Source organism: Spea bombifrons, chromosome 6 (genome assembly GCF_027358695.1).
Source record: "Spea bombifrons isolate aSpeBom1 chromosome 6, aSpeBom1.2.pri, whole genome shotgun sequence".
NCBI lineage: Eukaryota > Metazoa > Chordata > Amphibia > Anura > Pelobatidae > Spea > Spea bombifrons.
Window position 1 is genome coordinate 43,854,422 of NC_071092.1, and position 22,954 is coordinate 43,877,375.

General features: G+C 43.6%; 2 protein-coding genes and 1 long non-coding RNA gene across 6 annotated transcripts; 1 reads left to right on the forward strand and 2 right to left on the reverse strand.

Annotated features, from left to right (window-relative positions):
• Positions 1-123: 123 nt before the first annotated feature.
• On the forward strand, positions 124-1,274 carry LOC128499876 (uncharacterized). The gene is made up of 3 exons (XR_008354823.1): positions 124-208; positions 290-424; positions 1,079-1,274. It is a non-coding gene; the product is annotated as an uncharacterized LOC128499876 (long non-coding RNA).
• Positions 1,275-2,056: 782 nt separating this feature from the next.
• NASP (nuclear autoantigenic sperm protein) lies at positions 2,057-8,156 on the reverse strand. Of its 3 annotated transcripts, none has more exons than XM_053469144.1 (15): positions 8,029-8,156; positions 7,021-7,068; positions 6,768-6,878; positions 6,602-6,682; positions 6,249-6,355; positions 4,946-5,491; positions 4,541-4,596; positions 4,198-4,277; positions 3,764-3,837; positions 3,496-3,684; positions 3,114-3,265; positions 2,959-3,006; positions 2,560-2,643; positions 2,330-2,443; positions 2,057-2,201 (listed from the first exon to the last, which is right to left on the reverse strand). In XM_053469144.1, exons 1-15 carry the CDS (start codon positions 8,067-8,069, stop codon positions 2,151-2,153), a joined length of 1,782 nt encoding a protein of 593 aa, XP_053325119.1. In that variant the 5' UTR covers positions 8,070-8,156; the 3' UTR covers positions 2,057-2,150. The 3 variants fall into 3 exon arrangements, with proteins under 3 accessions (XP_053325119.1, XP_053325118.1, XP_053325120.1); XM_053469143.1 differs by having other exon boundaries at positions 3,108-3,265; XM_053469145.1 differs by lacking the exon at positions 4,946-5,491 and having other exon boundaries at positions 8,029-8,155.
• A 2,590-nt stretch (positions 8,157-10,746) lies between these two features.
• On the reverse strand, positions 10,747-20,680 carry AKR1A1 (aldo-keto reductase family 1 member A1). 2 transcript variants are annotated; one of them, XM_053469496.1, is made up of 9 exons: positions 20,526-20,680; positions 15,899-16,000; positions 13,315-13,434; positions 12,915-13,066; positions 12,522-12,717; positions 12,124-12,323; positions 11,620-11,692; positions 11,361-11,447; positions 10,747-10,914 (listed from the first exon to the last, which is right to left on the reverse strand). In XM_053469496.1, the coding sequence occupies exons 2-9, from the start codon at positions 15,986-15,988 to the stop codon at positions 10,849-10,851; spliced, it is 984 nt and encodes a 327-aa protein (XP_053325471.1). In that variant the 5' UTR covers positions 15,989-16,000; positions 20,526-20,680; the 3' UTR covers positions 10,747-10,848. The 2 variants fall into 2 exon arrangements, with proteins under 2 accessions (XP_053325471.1, XP_053325470.1); XM_053469495.1 differs by lacking the exon at positions 20,526-20,680 and adding an exon at positions 20,412-20,490.
• Positions 20,681-22,954: the final 2,274 nt, after the last annotated feature.

Here is a 22,954-nt window from a genome sequence, read left to right on the forward strand (position 1 = left end):
AGGAGACGGGCACGGGTTTCCATGTCATTGTCATCAAATCCAACTTATAGGGGTTTGCCCCCAAAACACGGGATACTTAGACATAACCTTCCCCACCTGATTTTAAATATTTCTTCCCCGTTAGATTAAACTGGTACCAGGTGCCTCCTTGACCGTTCGAATAGCAGACGGAAGGAGGCACGAGGAGCTCACAATCTACGACCAACAGGTAAGTACTGACTACGCGAGAACATTAAAGCTTCCGCGTAACATGCGCTCACGCCTGGTAACGCTGCCGTGTATCCCGTAGGATATAGATCAGAGTTACCTTCCGGAAGATGATCGGGGCTCCTACGCAACGACAATCGACGGACAAAAAATATCTTCATTGATCCCAGATGGACAGGAAGACTTTAAAAGTAACCTGGCGCACTGGTTCCGAAAGGTATAGTATCTCAAACATTCATACAATGCGCTGTTACATTGTTACACAAAGATGTCTCAACACAGCTGCCCTTTTCTTCATCCATGTGAATGTTTACACACAAAAAAGTTAAGGTTTTTCGGTTTCCACGGTAACACCCTTTCAGCGCTTGCTTTGTTGTCGCCCAACAAGCGTTCCTGGTGGAAGTTATTGGACAAATTTGTTTATAACAGAATCATTCCCGACATTGGACATGGCGTAGGAAAGCGGCTTCATTATGTATTACATTCAGCAGAGCAGGTGGAACAGCACCTTCAAAACACTCAAAATAAGCAGGGGATTAAAAGAAAGGCTGGGTGCGCCAGGGTCTGCAGCATTCAACAAAAAAAATATAAATAAAATGCCATGTTTTTGGAGCAAAAATTCCCCACCGTAAATGCCGAGACCTCTAGAGCCGCACTCAATCTGATGAAGTATTAACGGCATCAGAGATCAAAACTCAAAAGCTCCAGACTGCGAGCAAGGTACGGAAAATAAGTCTAAGCGAGCAGGAGGTAGAAATTACTCCAAACTCTGCATTAAAGGGAGATCGCGGCGTTCATGTTGCTGATTGATGATCCCAGACGAGGCAGGATCAGGGATATTGTTTGGGACTAAATTCCTCTTTTATTTCAGTACCTCACCCAGTCCGGCCCTACAGATCCCCTTCAGGAACCAGCAAACCAGAATTTAAACCGCAAGCTGAAGCTGCATGAGCCTCGTTTTTAAGACCTCCAAGAAACTACAGAGTAAAACCGCCCCACCTATCAATACAAGCCACCGGCAGACACCAGCATGCCCTGTGTGACGCCAAAAGAACACGCAGACTCCAGCATGCATCAGAGTGCGTTGTATAAACAGTTGTCTGTAAATTAAAAATCTGTACAAATCTACAAGTTAACAAAAATGTCCCGATTTAATTTGTACAAATGTAATAGAAAGACCCACAAGGGAAGCCCACTCACAGGCCAGTCTCCGAGCTCCGCTCCTTGGTCTTCATCCATGTCTTTCTATCAGCAGTTAAGACTGCCAAGAGAGCTTCTCTAAGAAGGTGGAGCCTCCATGTGCACTGATTGGAGGAACAGGGGAGAGGCTGTCCATGGCTCCACCCTCATCCAGACATGCGCCAAGAAGCAGACTGATCCACAGATCTGTCTGACCACTTGGGGTACTTCGAGCTGAAGGGTGGAGTCAGTGCACCCCCATGGACAGAATCACCAGTTCCTCCAATCTGGAGAGAAGGCGTGTGCAGAGGCTCCACCCCTTCTCAGAAACACCAAGAAGCAGATAAGGACTCCAGAGCAGAACACGAGGACACAAGTGGATGGTGGAGAAGGTAGGGTGAGTTGAGTGCAAATGACAGATCTACGAATGGAAAAGCCCATCCAGATTTCAATGGTTGTAAAAAAAACAAAACAAAAAAAAACCATTACTTCTTTTCCACAAAATGCATGTTGCATGGACTGTAGGCTTGAGTGTCCAAAAGGCAGAGAACCAGAGAAGACAGTTACGGGAGTGCTGGCATTTCTGATTTGAGGGCATTTACAGCCGTTAATCCACTAAGTAACAAACGCCAACTGATCTTGGAGAGTTATATCACGACACAAATGCCACTTTTTACGTTTCAACTTTATTTCTTTTACAAAAAGACACTTTCAACAAAAAGCAGAAAATACATTTATATACAAGAATAAGTAACTAGATTTGATTATGCTGTGGTCTCCACTGCCGCCGTCTCCATTGGTGTTGGTTTCTCCGCCTGGAAGACAGAATACAACAGGTCAGCACGAGACACCATTGTTAAATCTGAGAAAGACGATTCTGTGCAGTCGGCAAGCAGGCCATTTAAATGTCCGAAGGACCACCATCTACCCTCTCCATTTGTACCTCAGCTTTATCTGCCTCTTCATTTGTAGGTACTACTGCGTCTCCATTTTCAACAGCCTCCTGCTTGGATTTCTTGGCTTCGCTGTCCTTCAGGGGGCTCTCTTCAGGTTTTCTCTTCAAGAGAAAAAAAACCCACAAGGTGTTATTAGCACCAGAGCACGCAATTCTTTCAGAGACTAGACGCAAGAGTAAGCTATCCCAAACAGAGCTTTTGTTATTAGCATGATTACCTTTTTCCTCACAAGATGAGAGATGTCAGAGACGCAGTTTGTAACAGGTACGGTGCAGTCACCACCGCTCTTTTCAACAGGGGCCTGGAAACATTGCAGTAAAATAAAGTAAGTCACTTTGGTGAAACAATCCAGGCTAAAGCCAGAAACCTCTCATTGAGAGAGAGAGAGAATGCTGGACCAGTCTCAGATATTGGGGCACTGCAGTAATGGATATGCATATCGTGCTGCCATCAGGGAGTTCAGCACGCAGTAGACTACTGCAAAAATCCACCCAGCAGCACGTTATACATTATAATTGTCTGATACAGGAGGGCAGATATGCAACTACAGATGTTTACTTCTATTCTAATGGGGGGGGTGTTTAAATATTCCTCTTCAATAACCCACTGAACTTACAGCAGAAGTGCTTCCATTTTCCTTGGAAAAGCCTGAAGACCCTGCAGCCTAGGAAGAGAAAAAAAAACCAAATGGACAGTTTAGTATCTAGTAACGTTCACATAATTAAAGCTAGGATGGATTACACATTTATTTATTTTTACACATACACTAACCAGAGTCTCCTTAAGTGCAATTTCTGTTAGGGGAGATTTCTGAGCTTCTTTTGAATCCTCGATCTTCTCTCGGATATCAGGAAGTAAACCTTTCAGCTCATCCATCTCCTTCTGGACTTCCTCAGCCTTTTCTTTTTGCTCTGAAAGTAAAGCTGGCAGGGAAAGATACATGTAACATTAGTGTTTTAAACGTGATCTGTAGGTAGAGTTCCGAGTTATAAATTAGGTTAATGGAATCAGCCAAAAGGATTGCATGGCTTCTTATTTTAGAAAATTGAAAGATTGCCAACAGCAGGTACTGCTTAGCAAAAGCTAAGGCCTACTGAATCAAATTGAGAGAAAGCAGGTCATTACACAGGCTTCTAGCAGGGAAGTCACTCACCCATTCTTTTCTCTATCACCTCCGTGGATTGAGTGAAGTGAGAGATGGCATCCTCGTGTCTGCCATTGTACTGATAGGCCAAGCCCAGCTGGTAGAGAGTCTCTGCAAGAAGTCGATCGTGTGCCTCTAGATGTTCTTTCTGTATGTTTAAGCATGCCAAGAAGTCTTCCACCGCCTGGGAGTAGTTCTCTGTAAGAGTAAATATAATTATGCAGAGCACTCAAGCAAGCGAGTGGATGGTCACACATGACTATGTAGAACAACTTACCTGACTCAACACTAACTTCTCCAAGTTTTAGATGTGCTTGAGCTGCCTTCAACTGAGCTTCCTTGGTATCTTTCCTGATAGAAGAGAAGAGTTTTATGTAAGTTCTGTAATATTCAAATTAGAATCCCAGCCCTAAAATAGCAATTACTGCAGGAATGGGACTGGTATTACCGAAAGATTCTCCCCGCACAAATCTGTTACAGAACATGTCAGAAGTAGTTCTATTAACTATGTCTTCAAAAATCACCTGTGACACTAATAGAACATTTATAAGATGCATTTAACTGCCAGATACAGCATGTGGTGAGAAATCATTTTTGGCTTTTGCTACAAGAGAACATGTGGTTAGACCACCAGCCATGAACTTGTTATTCTGATAGACCTTCCATGGTGGCAGGGGATTCCTTTGTTAAGCTGAAGACACTAGGAGTTACCTTTTAAAGATGACCTTTGACAAATCCAGCATCTCCCAGGCCAGCTGCAGATTCCCAACATCCTCATCATCTTCAGTCTCCTATGAAACATTGGAGAATTTCTAACATGTGGAACTTAAGATCCAAACTTTAGGACAGAACCCTAAAAGTTTGATGACAGAGCCAGACCTGTCTTAATTAGTAGCCATCTAGGCATGGAGTTTACACATTCAGCGCAAAGCATTAAGGTCTTACACTTGGTTTGAGACCATCGCCAACATTTACATAGAGACCTTTAACCAGTGCAAGTCGGATACAACATCTAGCAGTTCTATTACTAGTCCAATGTCTCCCCCACAATTACCTTTTCTTCTGTTTCCTCGTTGTCTTCACCATCATCACCGGAGTCATCACCATCATCTGGGGAGGAGGAAAAAGTCACTACACATTGTCAAAAAAAACAAATAAAAAAAGCTATACAATTCAGGCAAGTTTGATTCCAACAAATTTTAGTCACCAAGTGGAAAGTTCTAAAAACCACATGTAAGATGTAAAGACTGTGCCACCAACACCAGGCTTTTGTTGAAGTGCCGCAGAATAAGTGCCTGAAAGCGCCTCTGACCCAGGTGCACGAGAAGTCGTCCAATTTAGATACAGCTTAAGGCTTTGTTGCTTTTAACACTCAGTGTTCATCTGGAACAGTGTAATGGAAGAGTCACATTGGTGTTTTAAGATGAATCTGCATTTAGTATTCAAACGGCATAGTTACCTTCTTCACCTTCCATCTGTTCTTGGTCCTCAGTTTGCTCTTCACCAGGTTTCTCCTTCTCTTCACCAGGTTTCTCCTTCTCTTGACCATCTGATTTTTCTTTTGAAGGAGAAGTTTCTGCAGGCTTGGCTGAAGCTTCGTCCGTGCTTTTATCTTCAGATTTCTCTTCTTTCATTTCTGTCGAGTCAGCCTCCGCCACCTCACTTTTCCCATCTGACACTTTACCTTCCTCGGGCTTATCCACTTTCTCATCCATGCACTCATCTTTAGTCTCAGCCACCTTGGGCGCCTCAGCCTTTTCACTCTCTTCGGCGTCCACAGGCTTTTCTGCTTTTTCCTTTTCCGCACTGGGTTCTTCAGCTTCCTTCTCAGACACTTCCATTTCAACATCACCTTCAGCAGCCTTTTCTTCTGTTTTGGTGTCACATTTCCCATTTCCTTCAGCTTTCGGGTCACTTTCCCCTTCACCTTTTGTTTCACTTGAAGGCTTTTCATCTTCTGCCATAGCATCATATACCTGCTCTCTCAACTCATCCCTTTCTTTCTCTAGATGTTTAAGGAATTAAGAAAAATTCTTCCATTTTAATGACCGGTACATTTTAAAATATTAATCTATACACATTGAGTGGCCTTCCAATAGCTGCCTCCACTTGGGAGCAGGTTATTTAATGCAACTTCTCACAATACACAGAAATCACGCAGTTCCTTTCGGGTGAACGCGTACATCCCAATACAAGTCGGCGACTTGTTAAGCAGACAGGAAAGGCTTCGGTGCTTAAGACATCCTAGTTTGCGTTTCTCATGGACACTAAATTACGATCAAGACACGCCAAGTGTAACACTAACAAAACAGGTTTATCAGAATGGCTTCGGAGCGAGACCAAGTCTGTAAAACCGCCTTTAGAACTTTTTTTTGGCTATTTTAAAGCAAGACAATGACACCGGCAATTATACCTGAAAGGCTGATGTGATAACATGTGGCACAGCTATCATATTAATCTGCATAGATGCTTAACTAGCATATAGTTCTTATATAATCCACCCAACAACCTTAGAAGGGCAGGCAGAACAAAGCAGCTGCTGAAGGTGGCATTTAAAGACAGGCTTTCCATTAGCACCATCGCTTGTTCCAACTGCAAACATGTCATGCATTAAAGCTTTGGAGGAAGTAACTGATTAAAGTGTTATAGATCATTATCTTGCATTTGATATCAGTAAAGCTTCAGTTAAGCTACCGTGAGCAATATCCCCGAGAATCTCGTTTACGCATATCTAACCCCTTCATGCGGTTTTAAACACATACCGTCCAGGTTAGCGGCACTGGGGATATTAGGATCCTCCTTCTCACCATCTCCATCCTCTTCTTCTGGCATTCCTTCCAAGGCGTTACCCAACACTCCATTCTCCATGCTGAATAAAACCATTTGTTATTGTAACGAAGATCGTATTATGTGAAGTTTATCACCACAAAGGCCTCTGAGAAGCTGCAGTCAATAACTCAACGAAGATAGTTCTTGCAGCCAGTGACAGCGGGTCCCATGATTATCCTAACATGCCACACAATTCGTGACAAAACCACCATGCCCTATGGTAACAGTAGCGTGTATTTTACCGGCTCATGTTCGTTACAAATATATAAAACAAAGTAATGCTTACCGCGCCAATTCAAGAAGACTTATTCCATAAGAAAAGAAGGCATCGGCACATTCGTCAGCTGTATCGCCATATTTTTTTGCTCTGTAGAAACAGATAAAAAGCACTTGTGAAAAAAAAGACAAAATAAAATTACGACAACAATACATCACATCCATAGAATACTCACAAAAGGCCACTGGCTTCCTGAAACGCAGCCACCGCAGAACGTATATCCTTCATCACCAGATGCCTGTGACCTGCGCCCATAAGTTTCTTTGCTTCACAATCCGCATCATCTCTACAGGTTAAATAAATCACAAGTTATAGTATTTGTCTGAAACGAGCCCCGTTACAGATTTTAGCTCTCAGAATCATTTTCTTTAAGACCGCCTGTGTATTTTGGATAAAAACTTTAAGTATTCACCGCGCACAGAACTCACCCCTCAACTTTGTCGGCTGATGTGGAAGGCGCCGGAGTATCTTCTACCCTAAAAATAAAGACAGTTTCACAAACAGCACCTATTAACAGCCGTTTAATAGAGCAGAGCACACACAGTCAGTCGGTCCTCCTTACAGGCACAATCTGCAGACATTCTGACAGGAGAAACAAGGGGCAGAGAAATTTGGGTCAAAAGATCAGCTTATTGACGTTAAACTTCTTGATGGGAATTGGGATACGCGGACGCCGGTCAGCACACAGGCTACAGAAATCACCATACAACTACACGGGTCTGGAAGCGAAGACTTTTTAAAGTCCAATGAGAAACTTGTTCTCCAGCATAACAGCACTTTATATTAGCATTTCATTTATCAGTGTCCATCTTGGTTGCTGAGACCAAGCAATTCTATTATTGGCCATAGGCAGCATTAGAAGTCAGGACGTTTGTGCTACGATAGCAGAGCTATAACTCATACAGATGGTCTGAAAGTATACACTGCAAATACTAGAAGGGTTTTAAATTAAAAAGACGCAAAATAGTCTTTCCTTAAATGCTAGTCAAGTTTAGGTGAAGCGCAGGAGTTAAGTGATCACGTGGTTTCAGCTGCATACCGGGTTCAGGGGCAGATAAAAGCCACTCGTTGGTTAAACGAGAGGATCTTTGGCGCCAAAACCCATGTCACCTGCAGAAACACAAAGCGCCGCAACTTAATGAGGAAACAGCCAATCGGGAGAGAGGCTCGCAGGGAAGCAGCCAATCAGGAACTTGGCTCAAGCGGCAGCCGCCTCACAGGCGATGCACGGCCCTGTTGCTGTGGCCCTAGCCATAGTGCCCGAAAGGGGCCAACTTGTACCACATCACTAACAGGATGAAGGAATCTCCGAGCGCAGCCGACATCCACACCGTACAGGCGCCACAGAGAAGCAGCCCAAGCGGCTGCTAGCCGTCTCCTGGCGGCAAGCGGACTCAAGTAGTATCGATACCTCACTACCCCACCAACTCCCTTACTTGTTAGTTTCAGGCGGGACGGCCGCGGTATCCTCTGCCATGACTACTCGCTCGGTAACAGGGTTCGATGGCTAAAGGGAAAAAAATAAAATGGCAGCTCGTATCTCCCCCCGCGCCGGGAACAACTCTTATACCCGTCTACGGGAGATACGCCTCCTTCCAGGGCCACGCCCACTTGCTTCCCGTGACCTCTCACCCCGCCTGGCTTCCCGCGCTCGCTGCTATTGTCTGGGCGCTGCACCACGTGGCTAGGGCTTTAACCCCCGCAGCGCCAGACAGCTGTGCGGTCAGTGTTGAGTGTGCAGACAGTGAGCGCATCACCGACACGCTGATCCGTGTACAAAACCCCACGCGGGTCCGGCCGTCACAGTGGGGCATCAATCGATGTCATTTTGATAGCTAATCCCCCCCCCCGAGCCCTGTATTGGGATGTAGCAGCTTCGCATTATTGCTTCATCAAAAGAGCCTAATTAATAAAACAGACAATAATTAATAAAACAGACAATAATAATAATAATAATATAGTATTAAATCAGCACTAAAAAATGGCTTCATTTAATAATAAAATCCTAAGCTAATATTTCGGCTCCTCTAAGTCCGTCAGTTCTAGTTCTGTCAGACCTTTGACTGTAGGGACTGTAAAGAGCGCTGCGGGAATTGTTGGCGCTGTCAGACCCCGTTGGCCCGGCTAGTCTAATCTTAGATTCAGCCATACGCCTATCCCATGCATGTTTAAATCCCCTCACTGTATTACCCTCTCCCACTTCTGCTGGGAGGCTGTTCCACTTATCCACCACCCCCCTTAAGTATAGTAAAGCATTACATCTAATAGGATAATAGTATATCTATATAATTTTATTTATTTTTCCCCACACGCACATGTTTTTAGATCACCCTTCCCGTTGTACAGCGCTACAGAATATGACGCCGCTGTATAAGAAAATCATTAATAATCCCCCGCGTTATTTTCTCGTGGATCTGCTGCTCCGCCATCAGTAGAGGCATCGCCGCTAGGATCAGTACACGGTATATTTGCGTGACGGACGCTTTTTAGCCCCTGTCTGCGTCCGGCAAATAACTGGCGGTTTATTGACGAGTCGGATGATAAGTGGCCCCCTTGTGGTGACATCATGTATTACAATGTGTGGGACAAGTAGTAGTAGATACCTGCAGTAGATGAATGGTGGAAGCAGCAAAGGCAGTAAAGGAATTGAAGGAAGCTGGGGATGTCAGTCTTTGTGTATTAGAGCCTCAGGACTGGACCCTGAGCGTCAGGGGTTTTAGAGTAGTTTATAGGCATAAATATTTTAAATGCAGAATATGTTACAGGACTCGGCGTTATCGCGCACACGTCTATTTGATTTAGATTTGAAGCAGTTGATTTCTAAGATTGTTGTCCCAGATCACACAAACAGGTCGTGGCACCCCTAAAGAATTTAATGGGACCCCTCTCCCCAAATATAGCTATTATCAGTAACAAAATACCTTTTCCGGAACATTCTAGTTTTAATGTTTTCAGGCAGCTGCATGCAACTCATACAATCTACTAGACAACCTCCCCCCCGACTCCTTATCATACTGCCTGTGGGGAACAATAGAATGACTCAGTCTTAATCACCACACTGGACACTAATGAAGTCGGTTCCTCTATAGACTTTCATTAGCATTATCATAAAGCATCAGCTCAGTGTGGGGTTTGAGCCGGGAAATCACCCAAAATATTGGAGAAAAAAAATAGCTAAAAGCAGGTTTTTGTCACCGACATTACTGTATATACTGGGGGTTATTACTGTATACAGCGCTGGGGGTTATATTACTGTATACAGCGCTGGGGGTTATATTACTGTATACAGCGCTGGGGGGGTTATTACTGTATACAGCGCTGGGGGGGTTATTACTGTATACAGCGCTGGGGGGGTTATTACTGTATACAGCGCTGGGGGGGTTATTACTGTATACAGCGCTGGGGGGGTTATTACTGTATACAGCGCTGGGGGGGGTTATTACTGTATACATATATCCCCTTTATACTCGGGGGCCAGGAAGAGGTTGATCTGATGTACATATTTTGGTTCCGCAGGTTACATTTAGTTCCGCATTTAGTCACCAGAATAAGATGCACTTTAGACGGGATTCATAGATTCAAAAAGTTTTTTTCTACAACATTCTTGTTTTCTCCCAAGGTTGCGTTTTTTTTTTCCTTTTAAACTTAAGTTACCAGGTTCTACGGGTTTATACCCTTATTGCAATAACATTATAGAATCTGACAGAATTCTATTAATGTATATATAAATAAAACGGTGCAAAAAGGCAGATTTTTGCAAAATAATAAAGCTATAGCCAAACGCTCAATTCCCATTGGCACATTTGCAACATTCACACGGCTGCTGTATAATATACCTGTAATCGTGTATATAATATAGATACACATATATACACTGTATATTATACGTATATATCTCCTTGAAATCACAAAGCTATTTTCAAAGACATAAAGCAGCAATGTTTTCATTTTCTCCTAAAAGATACTTTTTAGATGTTGGGAAAGGGGCTATAAATGTCTGAAACCCACTTATATTTGCTATAGTTGGAACCGTATGGAATCGAAGTGTTTCATAGCGTATTGTCAGTGTTGCTGGATCGGTTGTATCCTAAATAATTTACAGTTGCATTTTTCTTTTTTTTATAATAAAAATAAATAAAAGTAAAACAGCACAATCACCCAGCAAAGAGTTTATTGGCTTGACAGCACTAAGATAACAAAAAAACCACCTCTGGATCATAAAAAGATGTACTGCACAGAATAATAATTGCGCCCATTTAGTACGGATCGTTGAATGGATAAAAGGGGTGCCCGGCGTCTCTGGCAACTGACTTTCCGCTCACCTACGAGAGAAACACAAAGATCTTTAACATATTTGGTTTTAAAGCGAGGAGCCACGGTAAGGGAAGAGAAGATCTTGGGGCAAAAGTAGCAACAATTTAATATAATATATATATATTTTACACATTATATTATATATATAATATATCTTATAAGTGAAATGCGTTGGGTTATCTGCAATCAGCGCCAAAAACCCTGAATTCAATATCAAGCTTTAACCGTAACTGTATATTATAACAATTGTTTCTGTTTCAGGAATAAATTGTAACTTTGAACGTATACATTGTATAGAAATCCTACTTGTTTTTGGCGCTACCGTCTACTACAAACTACTGTAATAACAGGGCTTAGGAAACTTTCCCATCCGTTTGCATTCCACTTATTCTATCCCTGTCTGATATGTTTAGAACGTTTGGTGCAGTTTATCACGTCGCGACCATTTGCTTACGGTGATCAGCGGAATGATATATCTCCAGTTCTTGTTCAGAGCTCCTATTTCCTTCATCTCTTCGTCGCTCAGAGAGAAATCAAACACCTACGCAGCGGATACAAACGAGGTTTAGATCTTGGATTTTTCGGAACTTGCTTATTTGCGGGTTATTGCGAAATACAGATACGATATTATTATTTGGCAGTTAATAAGGAAGCAATTCACCGGCAGGTCCCCGCCGGGACGTCCGCTCGCTCTCCGGATCGTAAGCGCTTACCTGAAGGTTCTGTTGAATCCGGGAAGGGGTGACACTTTTTGGAATGGTGACAACGTTCCGCTGGACCTGCCACCTAGTACATGAAATAATGTTTGAATAAGAACACAGAGACGCGTTCACCTAATATGCTGTTGGACTTAACGATAGACATTTACAGCCATGTGTGATCCGTGTTACATTTCACAAACTCCTACAATGCGGTTTATAGGAATCTCACACGAAGCGAACGTGATGAATGAGGAAAACAGAATGTGACGGCAGATCAGACATATTCGGCCTCGGCCCCATGTAGCTGCCCGTTTCTCCTGCTTTAAAGACCGAGACCCTAATCAGTCGTTGGTCTCGTCTTAGATTCAGGAGCCATATGCCTATCCCATGCATTAAGCTCCAGCCACACTATCTGATCAAGAACCCGGGCTTGGAAGTCCTATCCTAGTTGTATGAATGATCTCCATGGCACCATATCATGACCTCACACAGCCATTTATTGCTTGGCCAACCTACCGAAGCAGGATCTGCGCCTCCGATTTGCCGTATTTCTTTGCCATTGAGAGAACGCCGGGTTCTTCCAGCAGAACGGGGTCTTCGGGTTTTCTCCAGCTTCTGTCGGGTGATCCCAGGGGGCTGTACCCGGTAAACACCAGGCCGTTGGCGTGGCAATGGGCTATCAGTTCATTCTGTGCGAGATACGGGTGACACTCTGCCTGTGCGAGGAGAGGATAATATATATATATATATATATACACCGCGTACTGACGAGGGTTATTCACAGAGAATAAGGGTTCGTAAAAAACTACAGACCAGGAATCCCAAAGTTATTTATCGCCAAGTTCCCTTCTCTGTATAAAATACGATGGACGTAAAAAAATATAAATATCTATACATTTTGAGGATTTTCCAACCTGAAGCACAGCCGGCTTTACAGCAGCAACGCCGAGGATATCGTCCATCTGCCGCTTGTTAAAGTTGGACAGACCGATGGCCTTCGTCAAGCCTTTCTCCACCAGTTTCTCCATCGCCTTCCAGGTGTCCTTGTAATCCGTTAGGTCATACTGCACGGATCCGTCAGGATTTTGTGGGAAGGTGCTATCTCCTCTCCTAAAACAAGCATGATATTAAAAAAAGGGGTGCTAGAACCCCCCAAAAAGGTTCTCGTTTAATTGTCCTACACCGGCTTCAGTGTCAGCCACCCCCCCCAACTTTGCGAATGGAAGAAAATAAACTATTTTAACAAATACAATGGAATGTTTTAATAAATAAAATAACAGGGTTGATTTTGATGAAAGAAAACGTACTTGAAGGCGTACGGCCAGTGCATTAGATACAGGTCCAGGTAGTCCAGCTGGAGATCCAGAAGAGTCTTCCGTAAAGCTCCCTCCACGTCGTCAGGATGGTGTTTATTATTCCATAGTTTGGAGGTAACAAATATTTCTTCTCTTTTCAAGCCCTTGAAAACAATTATGTAATGCAAAGATTTTATATTTCTAGCTTTTTATCACAAAAAAAAACACAAACAAGATAAAAATGAACCATACTTTTATTTGCAGTCAAGTTTAATCTTGGCCTCGTCGGTGGGTTTTAAAAATTAGTGCAAAATTCCTTTATTTCTATTTTAGTGTAAAAAAAAAAAAAAGAAACGATATCCCCGCGTTATTCTGACAGTAACGTCATGTTTCATGTGACAATGAATTTTACCTTTTCGGGTCCGGTGCTTTCTTTGATGGCTTGGCCCACTTCGGTTTCATTGCCGTAAACAGATGCGCAGTCAATGTGCCGATACCCGACGCTGAGGGCGTATTTCACGGCGTCCCTCACCTGCCAGGAGAGGGCGGTATACAGGTTCAGAACGCTGAGAGACAAGAAATGAATACCTTTTGCCCAGATAGCGGGGGTCAGTCCCTTGCAGAATACAGAGTTGGCGGGATGGCGGACAACACTTAAGGATGCGAATAATCACTCAGTCAATAGATACGAAATTATTTAACGGCAAAAAGTTAAGATGTGTGGTTTACTACTACCCTGACCAAGGCCCTGTGTGGCTGAAACGTTGGCAAACTAAATAAATATATTTTTTTTAATATATATTTAATCTTCGGTGTGCATGGTATTTATGTTTCCCATATGTGACCCTTTAGGAACCTTTTGTTTGTTTGATTTTTTTATTGGTGTGCACCACCTGTTGATATGTAGCGTCATCTTTATATCTTCATCAGGATTTCCCCACTGAGACTGAGCTGAAGTTTGCAAGCACTATGAACAGTGACCACTAGATGGCGCTGGTATCACCTTCTGTATTTAGACAGCTGTATATTGGCTACAGGCAAGCGCTGTGTGTTTGCCCTATCATATTATTATTATTATTATTATTTATTATTATTATTATTAATTATTATTGTTATTGTTTTATGTAGCGCCAAATTCCGTAGCGCTGTACAATGGGTAGACAGGACACAACAAGTTGTATGTAACATAAATTGACTAACAGAGACAACAGGTGAGGAGGGCCCTGCTCAATCTAGAGGGATTTAGGGTGCATTACACAATAGGTAAACCCATCATATGCCTTATGGTATAGAATAAAAAGTCTCAGTTTGATAAGAAAACTTAACATTAATCAATAGAGCAATAAAAAAGTCTTTAAAGTTTTTTTTATTTTTTAAAACCTCTTTACAGTTATATCAGAAAGTGGGGCATAAAACCAGTTATGCTGACATCTGTTAATAAACATTAATAGGGAAAAAGCCTTCATAAAGAGGCTCGATAGACAGGAGACGCAACTTTACACCGAATACGGGCCGATCCTGACAAATTCAAATAAGTTTGATCCTCGGAGGCACCCTGAAGAATGTTATTTACAGACAGGGTTTACCCCCGATGTTGTAATATTATCGTAAAGCTATGCCTCTGTTTTCTAAGAGCATGGAATTATTTGTATACATTACGGAATAAGCCCCCCCGAGAATACGAGAACAGGGGGTACGATTCTTAAGGCTGTGTTGCCGGGTAATCCATTCTCCTTCTATACTTAGGGTACCCGATGACCCCTTAGGGGATGCTCCTCCGACCTGCTGCATATTTACATTACAACAGCGCAGAATTTAGCTTGCTGGGGGGGGGGAATACAAATGTCTGGCTTTTATGTATTCAGGGAAAAGCCCCCCCCCCCCATGTATGATTAATTGCGATTTTCTATACCGCATTCACGGCACTTTTATTCTAACATCGCTTTCGCTTTGAAGACCCGATGCCGGTTTCAAGGGTCTGATAATAGGATCTGCCAGCTGCAGATGCAGCATCTATTCAGGATTCTGCGCATGGACACGAAGGAACGGACTCTTACTGCGTTCATAGAGCCTCAGAGGCCTCTTTTTCAGATGGGGTCAATCTATTCACCTGACATGCGTTACCTGCGGGTTACTATATTGAAGATCTATAGAAGTAAAAGTGGTTTCTTTTGGAATATTCCACTGGTTACTATAACATGATGCGATGGAAACATTTAACTTCATAAAAGGGATTTAACAAAGTACAGGAGGGACAGAGATCATAATCTAAAAGTAGATGGCCAGGGGCTTAGATGGAACGCAAGGACATTTTACTTTACTGAGAGGGTGGTAGATAGGTGGAACAGTCTCCAAGCAGAAGTGGTAGATTATATTATATATAATTACATTATCTATAATCCTTGGTGCTCGTTGGGACGCAGCGGCGGCGGCGTGATGAGAGAGGACGGTTATTATAAAGGGGCTGCTCTAATATTCACGTATTTTCTGTGTGGTTTAAATGCAAATCATTCTGCTTTTGAAGAGCCTCTTCTGAGCGGCAGCTTCACAGAGCAGGCGGGGGTCTATTCAGCGAAATAATTGGATATATTCACATTCGCAACAATAGAACCTAAAGTGGAAACATATTTCCTGCCCCGGCGTTTATATACAATCAAGAATCATTAACATACGGAAAAAGACTACAGCTCTGGTCACCCTCAGCCATCCAGCCTGAAACCAACATTTCAAATGGCCAAAGGGGAGGGGCACGTTCCGTTATTGGGGTGCAGTTAGTGGGGTTTACTGATACTTTTTGTAACTGCTTTCATATGAAACCAAAAAAAGGTAATTACACTTCTACCAACCAAGCATTTTGAACTCAGAGGGACTGTCTTGTTAAATGCGGGACACTTGGGAGGTATGGTATTGCATATTCCAGTAATCATGATTTCCAAATGTAAATGTATGGACTGTTTGCTACGTCTCCTAGGACCCCCCTGAGACCCCGCGCTTACCTGACCCGGGGCACTCTTCCAGGTACCCAGACCAACGAGGGGCATTTTCTGCCCGGTGTTTAAGGTCACACATTGAACGGCGGTGGCCATGTCTGCTCTGCACTGTGGGTGGGAAGAAAAGTGTGATACGGTTAAAATGATCATAATAATAATAATAATAATAATAATAATAAACAGCCGTTAAGGAACGACGTCACTCCATCGACACGGTTTGGATACGTTATAAATAGTTTCTCTCAATAAACTTTCATTCAGATCAGCCAGGGATCTGTAATGCGTAAAATAATATAAAATATGTTAAACACGCACACACACACACACACACACATATACACACACACACATATACACACACACGTATACACAGTGCAAAAGAACTGTATGCCAAGCATGAATGTTTGAATGCTGCGCATGTTCGTTTATGAAACCTCTGCCCTTATACCCGGAGGCTTTAGACAGTCGCTGTCCGGTGCGGTGCGGTTTCACTTCCCGGCAGGGCGCACGCGATGCTGTGTAATCAGACGCGGCGGAACGTAAAGATATTATTAGGAGGAATACTGTGCGCCGTAACCCTTTAACGCTTTCACACCCGATACACCGAACCGGGATTATCCAATCAATTTCCTGCCCTGAAGTCTCGTCGCTCACAAACGCTACAATCAGGAACTCAACAATATTATTATTAATAATAATATTATTTATTGCTTTATATAGCGCCATCATATGCCGCAGCGGTGTACTTTAGTCAAATAACTACATTAATACAGGCCCATCGACGAATATCTAGAAGTTATTTGTTCGTATTTACCTTCAGCAGTTGGTTTTTGTGCCACTTTTGGCTGCTTGAAGCCACCAATCCGCATACCTGGGAACTTCTTGGCTCCCTCTACCTGAAGGCTACCCTTGCGGGACGTGGCCTGGACCGCCCACTGACGCCGATGGGTGGTCCCTGACATTGCGGGAAACACCCCCATTAAAAAGGGGAAGTGGGTAGGGAGTGGGGAGAGTCATGGGGGGTGGGTTCTGCAGAACCCTCAACGTATTTGCTCCTTTAACCCCCCCCCAGCTAGTCAGTGCGCAGAACTTGTGTTTGGCCAAATAAATTAGTCCTCATTTGACCTTCTCCGTTACCAAACCCCATGTTGAATTTGTTGACGTGGAGATCAGGTTCCCGCCGGCTTCCCCTACAAAGAAGACAAGTCACTACAAGATATATTTTATAATCCTGAATGGGAGCGGAAGATAATGGGAAGGAATAACTGCCCCCCCAATTCTCCTGCTTGCCAAGGTATACTCATACTTACCGCCAGCTAGCTTTACCCCCCCGAGCAAAAAAACACTTACATTGGTTTCAATTGGGAGCGCTTTCCTGCCACGATTGGCTTCTTCGAGCACCCAAAACCAGGACAGGGGCGCCGCACCTCCTAAAAAATACCTGGGGACTTTTGGGCTCCAGCTACCCAGAGCAACTCCCCTTGCGGGATGCCGCCAACATCATGGGGGCACACCCCTTTTAAAGGCGGGAAATGGGCGGGGAGTGGGGGCGTGTCAGGAGCCCGCCTCCGCGACCCGGGGGATTCAGTTGTCTACCCAGAGAAGCCGCGCTTCTCCCGGAGTCTCAGGGTCAAACCCGCGGAGATCCCGGACATGCGCTCAAGCACTTCCATAGACTGCTTTACATTATGGGTTTAAAGAGACATTTTAGAAACTTTACCCACCTCCGATCGTTACCTGCTGCCCGTCATCTCATACCGGCGTTTTTTTTTTTTTTTTTTTTTTTTTTTTTTTAGAAAACACTAAATATTAGTAGTTTGCAAACATTTTTGTAAAGGTAAACGCATTTTTCCCGTTAAGCATTAAATATGCATTTTGCTGCCTCTTTTAGGTGTATATTTAAAAAAATAAATGTCATATTTTTACTTCCAGCTCCATCCCCCGAGGCAAAACATTTCAAATTTGAAAGAAGAAGGAAAATAAACAGTTTTGCTGGGTTTGGGAACAGCGAAGCTTTATCCCCGTCTTGGCAGCGCTCCCGAAATTCTCGCGTTTGTTTGGATTAAACAAACCGCAAACGTTCCTGTCTTGATCTCGTTAGGCTGCTATCCCATGAAGTAATTATCAGGTGCGGGCGGATTCCGGGAAATCATTGTTCTAGTCCTTATTCATGAATTTGCCGCGTCACGCAGGATCAGCCGCCCGCGCAGCACGGCCGGGTGGAACCGATTCGGGTTATTTTGTGATAAAATCTCCATCCATGCATATTAGCCATTTTAACTCCTTCTAGCTCTGCCCAAACACACGCCGACTCCTTATCATACTGCCTTCTAATAAACCGTGGAGTGCCTCAGTCTTAATCACCCAGCTGGACACCCTGACTAAGCAAAGTCCATGGAGGAACAGACTTCATTAACATTGCCGTAAAGCATCAGCTCAGTGTGGGGTTTGAGCCGGGAAAGTCACACAAAATATCACACGACTGACAACAATGGCCGTTTCTAGGAATGCAGATAAAGGGAGTTTATCGGAGCAAAATGAGATAAAAACCAGGTTTTTGTTAATGCCGAGCCACGTCACCATATAGCAAGGGTGTCCAACCTGCGGCCCTCCTGCTGCTGCAGGACTACATCTCCCACACTCCTCTGCCAGCCCCTTAGCTGATAGAGCATTATGGGAGACGTAGTCCTGCAGCAGCTGGAGGGCCGCGGTTGGACACCCCTGCTGTATTGAGTGGTGGGGGGACTTCCTCTTTAATCTAACTTTGTGACTCCGATATAAATGCGTCCCACCCTGATTATAATACATATAGACATTCATTTACACGTATTCTGTCGTTTAGGAAACCGGTCGTCCCGTTTCCCGCAGCTATAGTTTAGATATGAAAAAAATTTAATAACAAATAAAAAAATATGTTTTTGTGCCCATAATGAACTTTTTTTGATAGGAGGGATTTTCATCGTTGTTCGCAGTCAATGATTTCCAAAAACACTTTAAGATTCCGCACAATCATCACTTAATAACTAAAAACATGTAAAAGAGAGTAAAACGTGTAATGATTAACGTTACCCAATCCCATCGGAATTTATGTTTCCCAATACCTAGCATTTTTATAATTTTGCCCTCCCCCCCCACCACGAGGAGGTTTCTGTAAATAAATTATAGATATTATGGTATATTTGGAATTTTCAAAACTCTCGAGTGGGGGGTTATTCACTAAACGGCGAACTGAACTCAATCAACGAGATGAAGAGTTTAAGTATATATTAATGCACCGGCCCTTTAATTAACGCCAAGGGGCAGGAATCTGTTATATGATGCGCTACTCGTTACGCCTCATTGACCCATTGTACAGCGCCGCAGAATATGATGGCGCTATATACAGTATAAATATAGTAATAATAATAAACTTTATTTTTAATTATTACACAAGCTACCCTTCATTTTCATATAAGGGTGGGGTTGGTGTAAAAAAATATAAAGCACCATCATATTCTGCAGCGCTGTACAGTGAGGCAACGAGACATAACGAGTAGTGTATATATAAACTGCCGCACGTCTGCGAGATAGCAGATTCCATCTCGGCTCACCTACAGCTTGCCATTTAGTGAATAAATCCCCAAATTAGTATAGAGGACAGGATACATCCAAAAGGATATTTAAAAAAAAAAATATAATCCATAACATACATTAATCCGTAACATAATGATCGGGCTTCGACGTAGCCGAGCCGCTATTGGATTCTACCCGTTATACATTTTGAATAAAGGAACATGCGCGGTTTACCCAAAGCCAGGAGTAAGAAAGGGCCGGTCATTGGCATGGAGTAAACAGCATCTGATGTTTTACACCCTTTGGCAGAGGCTATATTCCAACGTAACCCTTTACACACCGGAGCGAACTCATGTAACGGATACAGCAATAATTGTACGAGACGAGCCACTAAAGAGTTTCTGCAGCAGCCGTGGTCTAATTCAACCTGCGGCTTTGCAGCTCTGAAGACACGGGGACCGAAACGCCATCCTTCCTGAAAGGCGCAGAACAAATACAATTCTAAATGGGACGCTTTTACACCCTATTTAAAGGTCTAGTAGGTGCACGAGGGGCCCGCCGATGAACCGTTACCCGGATTATCTATGTTATTATGCATCGCAGATTACCCGGATACATTCTGACAGTAACAAGAAACACGTGGGAACTCCAATAGATAAACATTATAAAGCGACCCTCCGCTCGTAACCTTCTCTCCACCACAACCAAGGAGCCCCGACACCCCAGTAACAAAGTAACTGCCGGGTTATGGGGGGTACTACTGCCTGCCCAGATCTCCTGCAGGCAGTTACATGACGGCAGGGAACTGTCTCCCCCTCATATCTCTCTCTGTCTCAGGGGTCCGCACCGGCATTGCTCATGGTGGACGTTTACTGGGGTCTGTGGTGGACAATTTAATGATGTTCTATGGACCTTAACAAACCCTGCCTATCCCTGCGCCTGCCTGCCTGTTGCTTGCTTTCCTTACAGTAAAGGAGGCTGTTCTTCTCCCCAGCCTCACACAGGACCTCAGGAGACCAAGGACCCTCATAGCTGAAATCAGCAACTCCCAGCGACAGGAGGACAACACCCTCTAACTCACCCTATTTATGGCAATCAGTCAGGCTGCGCAGGCCTCCGATTCCGCCTCTCGCTCTGAGGGCGCCTGCCGCTGGGCACGGTCGTTTTGTGGGGCTTTGCGGAGGGAGTGGAGAGGGCAGGTCCCGCGCCTCGCAGGCACATAATGTGTAACGTTGTAACCAGATCTCATCCTGCCCGTCAGCTTATTCAGGAAACACGGACTGGGTTTTAACTCTTTGTATTATTTGTTTTTTTTCCGTCTGTCATGCTGAGCGCAGCAAAAAAAAAAAAAAAAGTGCTTGTTAATCGCTGGCAGTCAAAGGGTTAAGTTGCGAACAATAGGGAGAGATCAGAGGGCACTTCTGCAAAAAGGATCCCCGCGTGACCAGCGGACAAAATGTTCCACCCTGTTGTTTTTTTGTATCAGATCAGGGGAACTGCGTTAATTAGGGATCTGTTAACTATATCCAGGGTTGATGATTGATCGTAATCTGGACCAGGTGAATTTGGACTAAACACAGAATTTGGCGGCAGATCAGACCCCGTCGGCCCGTCTAGTCTGCAAGTTATTTCTAAAATAAAGACTCAGACCTTGGTCTCGTCTTAGATTCAGGAGCCATATGCCTATCCCATGCATGTTTAATACCCTCACTGTATTACCCTCTACCACTTCTGCTGGGAGGCTGCTCCGTTTATCTACTTCCCAATTGTGTGGCCATTTAAGGGGACAATCCAGCCATGCATACGACAGCCAAACAAGTCATTTTAGGTTTTTGTGGAGTTCTCTTGCAAATACACGGGGTGGGGGTGTGTGTGGCTATATAGGTTTATATACATATATGTAGCTATAATGTATGAGTTTGTCGGTTCTAGTTTTCAACGTATGGACAGCAAGAAGCTCTGCTGGAGTTGTTGGTGCTGTATAAAGAAAAGATGAAATAATAATAATAATATACTTCAAAAATCCCTCCTTTTGGGTATCCTATAGGACCAGCTCTTTTGACTTTCTGCTCTAGGGATTATTACTCCCTGTGGAAGCTTCTCTCCCCATGGCTGAGTTGCTGATGGATGTTGATTGGTTCTGGCAGCCTTTTTATAGACAGGGACCTGAGATGGGAGGAAATTGGGTGGATGATACTGTTAGTTCTACCTGGGCGAGATACATAAATTATTCTATACACGGTGAACGTAAAATGAAATACCCCAAAATAATTACACATTTTGATAAGTGTGCAGGTGAGAATTCTCCTAAAAATTTCCCTAAGGATTGTGTGGACCCCTTGGTATCATCAAACTTAAAACGCATTTTATATTATTATTATTTATTGATTTCTATAGCGCCATCATATTCCACAGCGCTGTACAATGGCTAAACAGGACACAACAAGTCATCCATAATTACAATTTGGACTTTGTGAAAGAGATGAAGGGCTCTGCTCACAGCCGAGAAGAATTTAACATTAAGTATTAAGTATTGTTCCCAAGCGGTTACTCATCTTATCCTTTTCTGTAAAATGTTTCCTTTTACCCCAAACTCCCCTATAGCTCGGTCAGTGCTATATAATGGTGTAGAGTATAGACCGTGGGCAGAGATAATATTAATGCTTGCAGGGCATTTGACGTCTCAAATCTATACAGAAATAAAATCCAATGCAAAAAATATTCTTGAAAAATATTACTTTTATTTGGATAAAGTATTAGAGAATATAATGGATTTAGATCGGGATATCAGTATCGCGTGCACATAAAGCATCAGACAGACGGTCTGCACCGGGGGCCGGGGCAGATGCCCTGCAGGGGGTATATGAAATGGTGCACACTGATGGTCTTGGTAGAAATAAAACCTGCCTCCTGACTGCTTTAATACCCCGGGGAAGGCAACATGTTACTGCATGCACAACAAGCAACATAACATCGTTATCCGCCAACAACCCTCTCATTAGGGCTTTCTCCGAGTCCTGTAACGTTTCACACTTAAGATTAATTGCTGTAAAGTGAGGACGTTAAATACGTCAGATAGACGGACGCTTGGCGTTAATGAGACATATCACCCGCTGTCACGGTATACAGGCCATGTATTCACAACACCTGCATTATGTTATCATGGGAATCCATACTTCCCAAGTGTCCCTGCTTAAGAGGAGCAGACCCTAAGAGGAGGTCAGAAGGTCTGCTGGGTATGAGGGTCTCTCAGGATTCTACAGGCCTAAAAAACACAGAAATCCGTATAGAGACATCATCGCTTGCCTTTACCGAGTAAGTTTTGGCGGGTTTAACCCGGGGGTTGGACACCAACATTGTTCAAGGTGGAAATTTAATGAGGTTTGTGGGCCGAGGACAATCTAATGATGTTCTATGGACCTTCACAATCCTTGTCACGGATACTGGTATCCTTGTATGAACACTTTGCCTGTCCTTGGTTTAACCTGGGATGGAGTCAGATCCAGGTTT

What these genes read in the sequence shown, in the direction of transcription:
- AKR1A1 (XM_053469495.1), bottom strand. Translation starts at nt 20,474, where the DNA reads ATGAGGGTCCTTGGTCTCCTGAGGTCCTGTGTGAGGCTGGGGAGAAGA. An exon ending in AAAGCACCGGACCCGAAAAG is followed by an intron (nt 13,067 to 13,314) that starts GTAAAATTCATT and finishes ATTGTTTTCAAG; the next exon opens with GGCTTGAAAAGAGAAGAAAT. An exon ending in CACTGGCCGTACGCCTTCAA is followed by an intron (nt 12,718 to 12,914) that starts GTACGTTTTCTT and finishes TGCTTGTTTTAG; the next exon opens with GAGAGGAGATAGCACCTTCC.
- NASP (XM_053469143.1), bottom strand. Translation starts at nt 8,069, where the DNA reads ATGGCAGAGGATACCGCGGCCGTCCCGCCTGAAACTAACAA. An exon ending in AGTCTTCTTGAATTGGCGCG is followed by an intron (nt 6,356 to 6,601) that starts GTAAGCATTACT and finishes GGTTTTATTCAG; the next exon opens with CATGGAGAATGGAGTGTTGG. An exon ending in CAGTGCCGCTAACCTGGACG is followed by an intron (nt 5,492 to 6,248) that starts GTATGTGTTTAA and finishes TTAAACATCTAG; the next exon opens with AGAAAGAAAGGGATGAGTTG.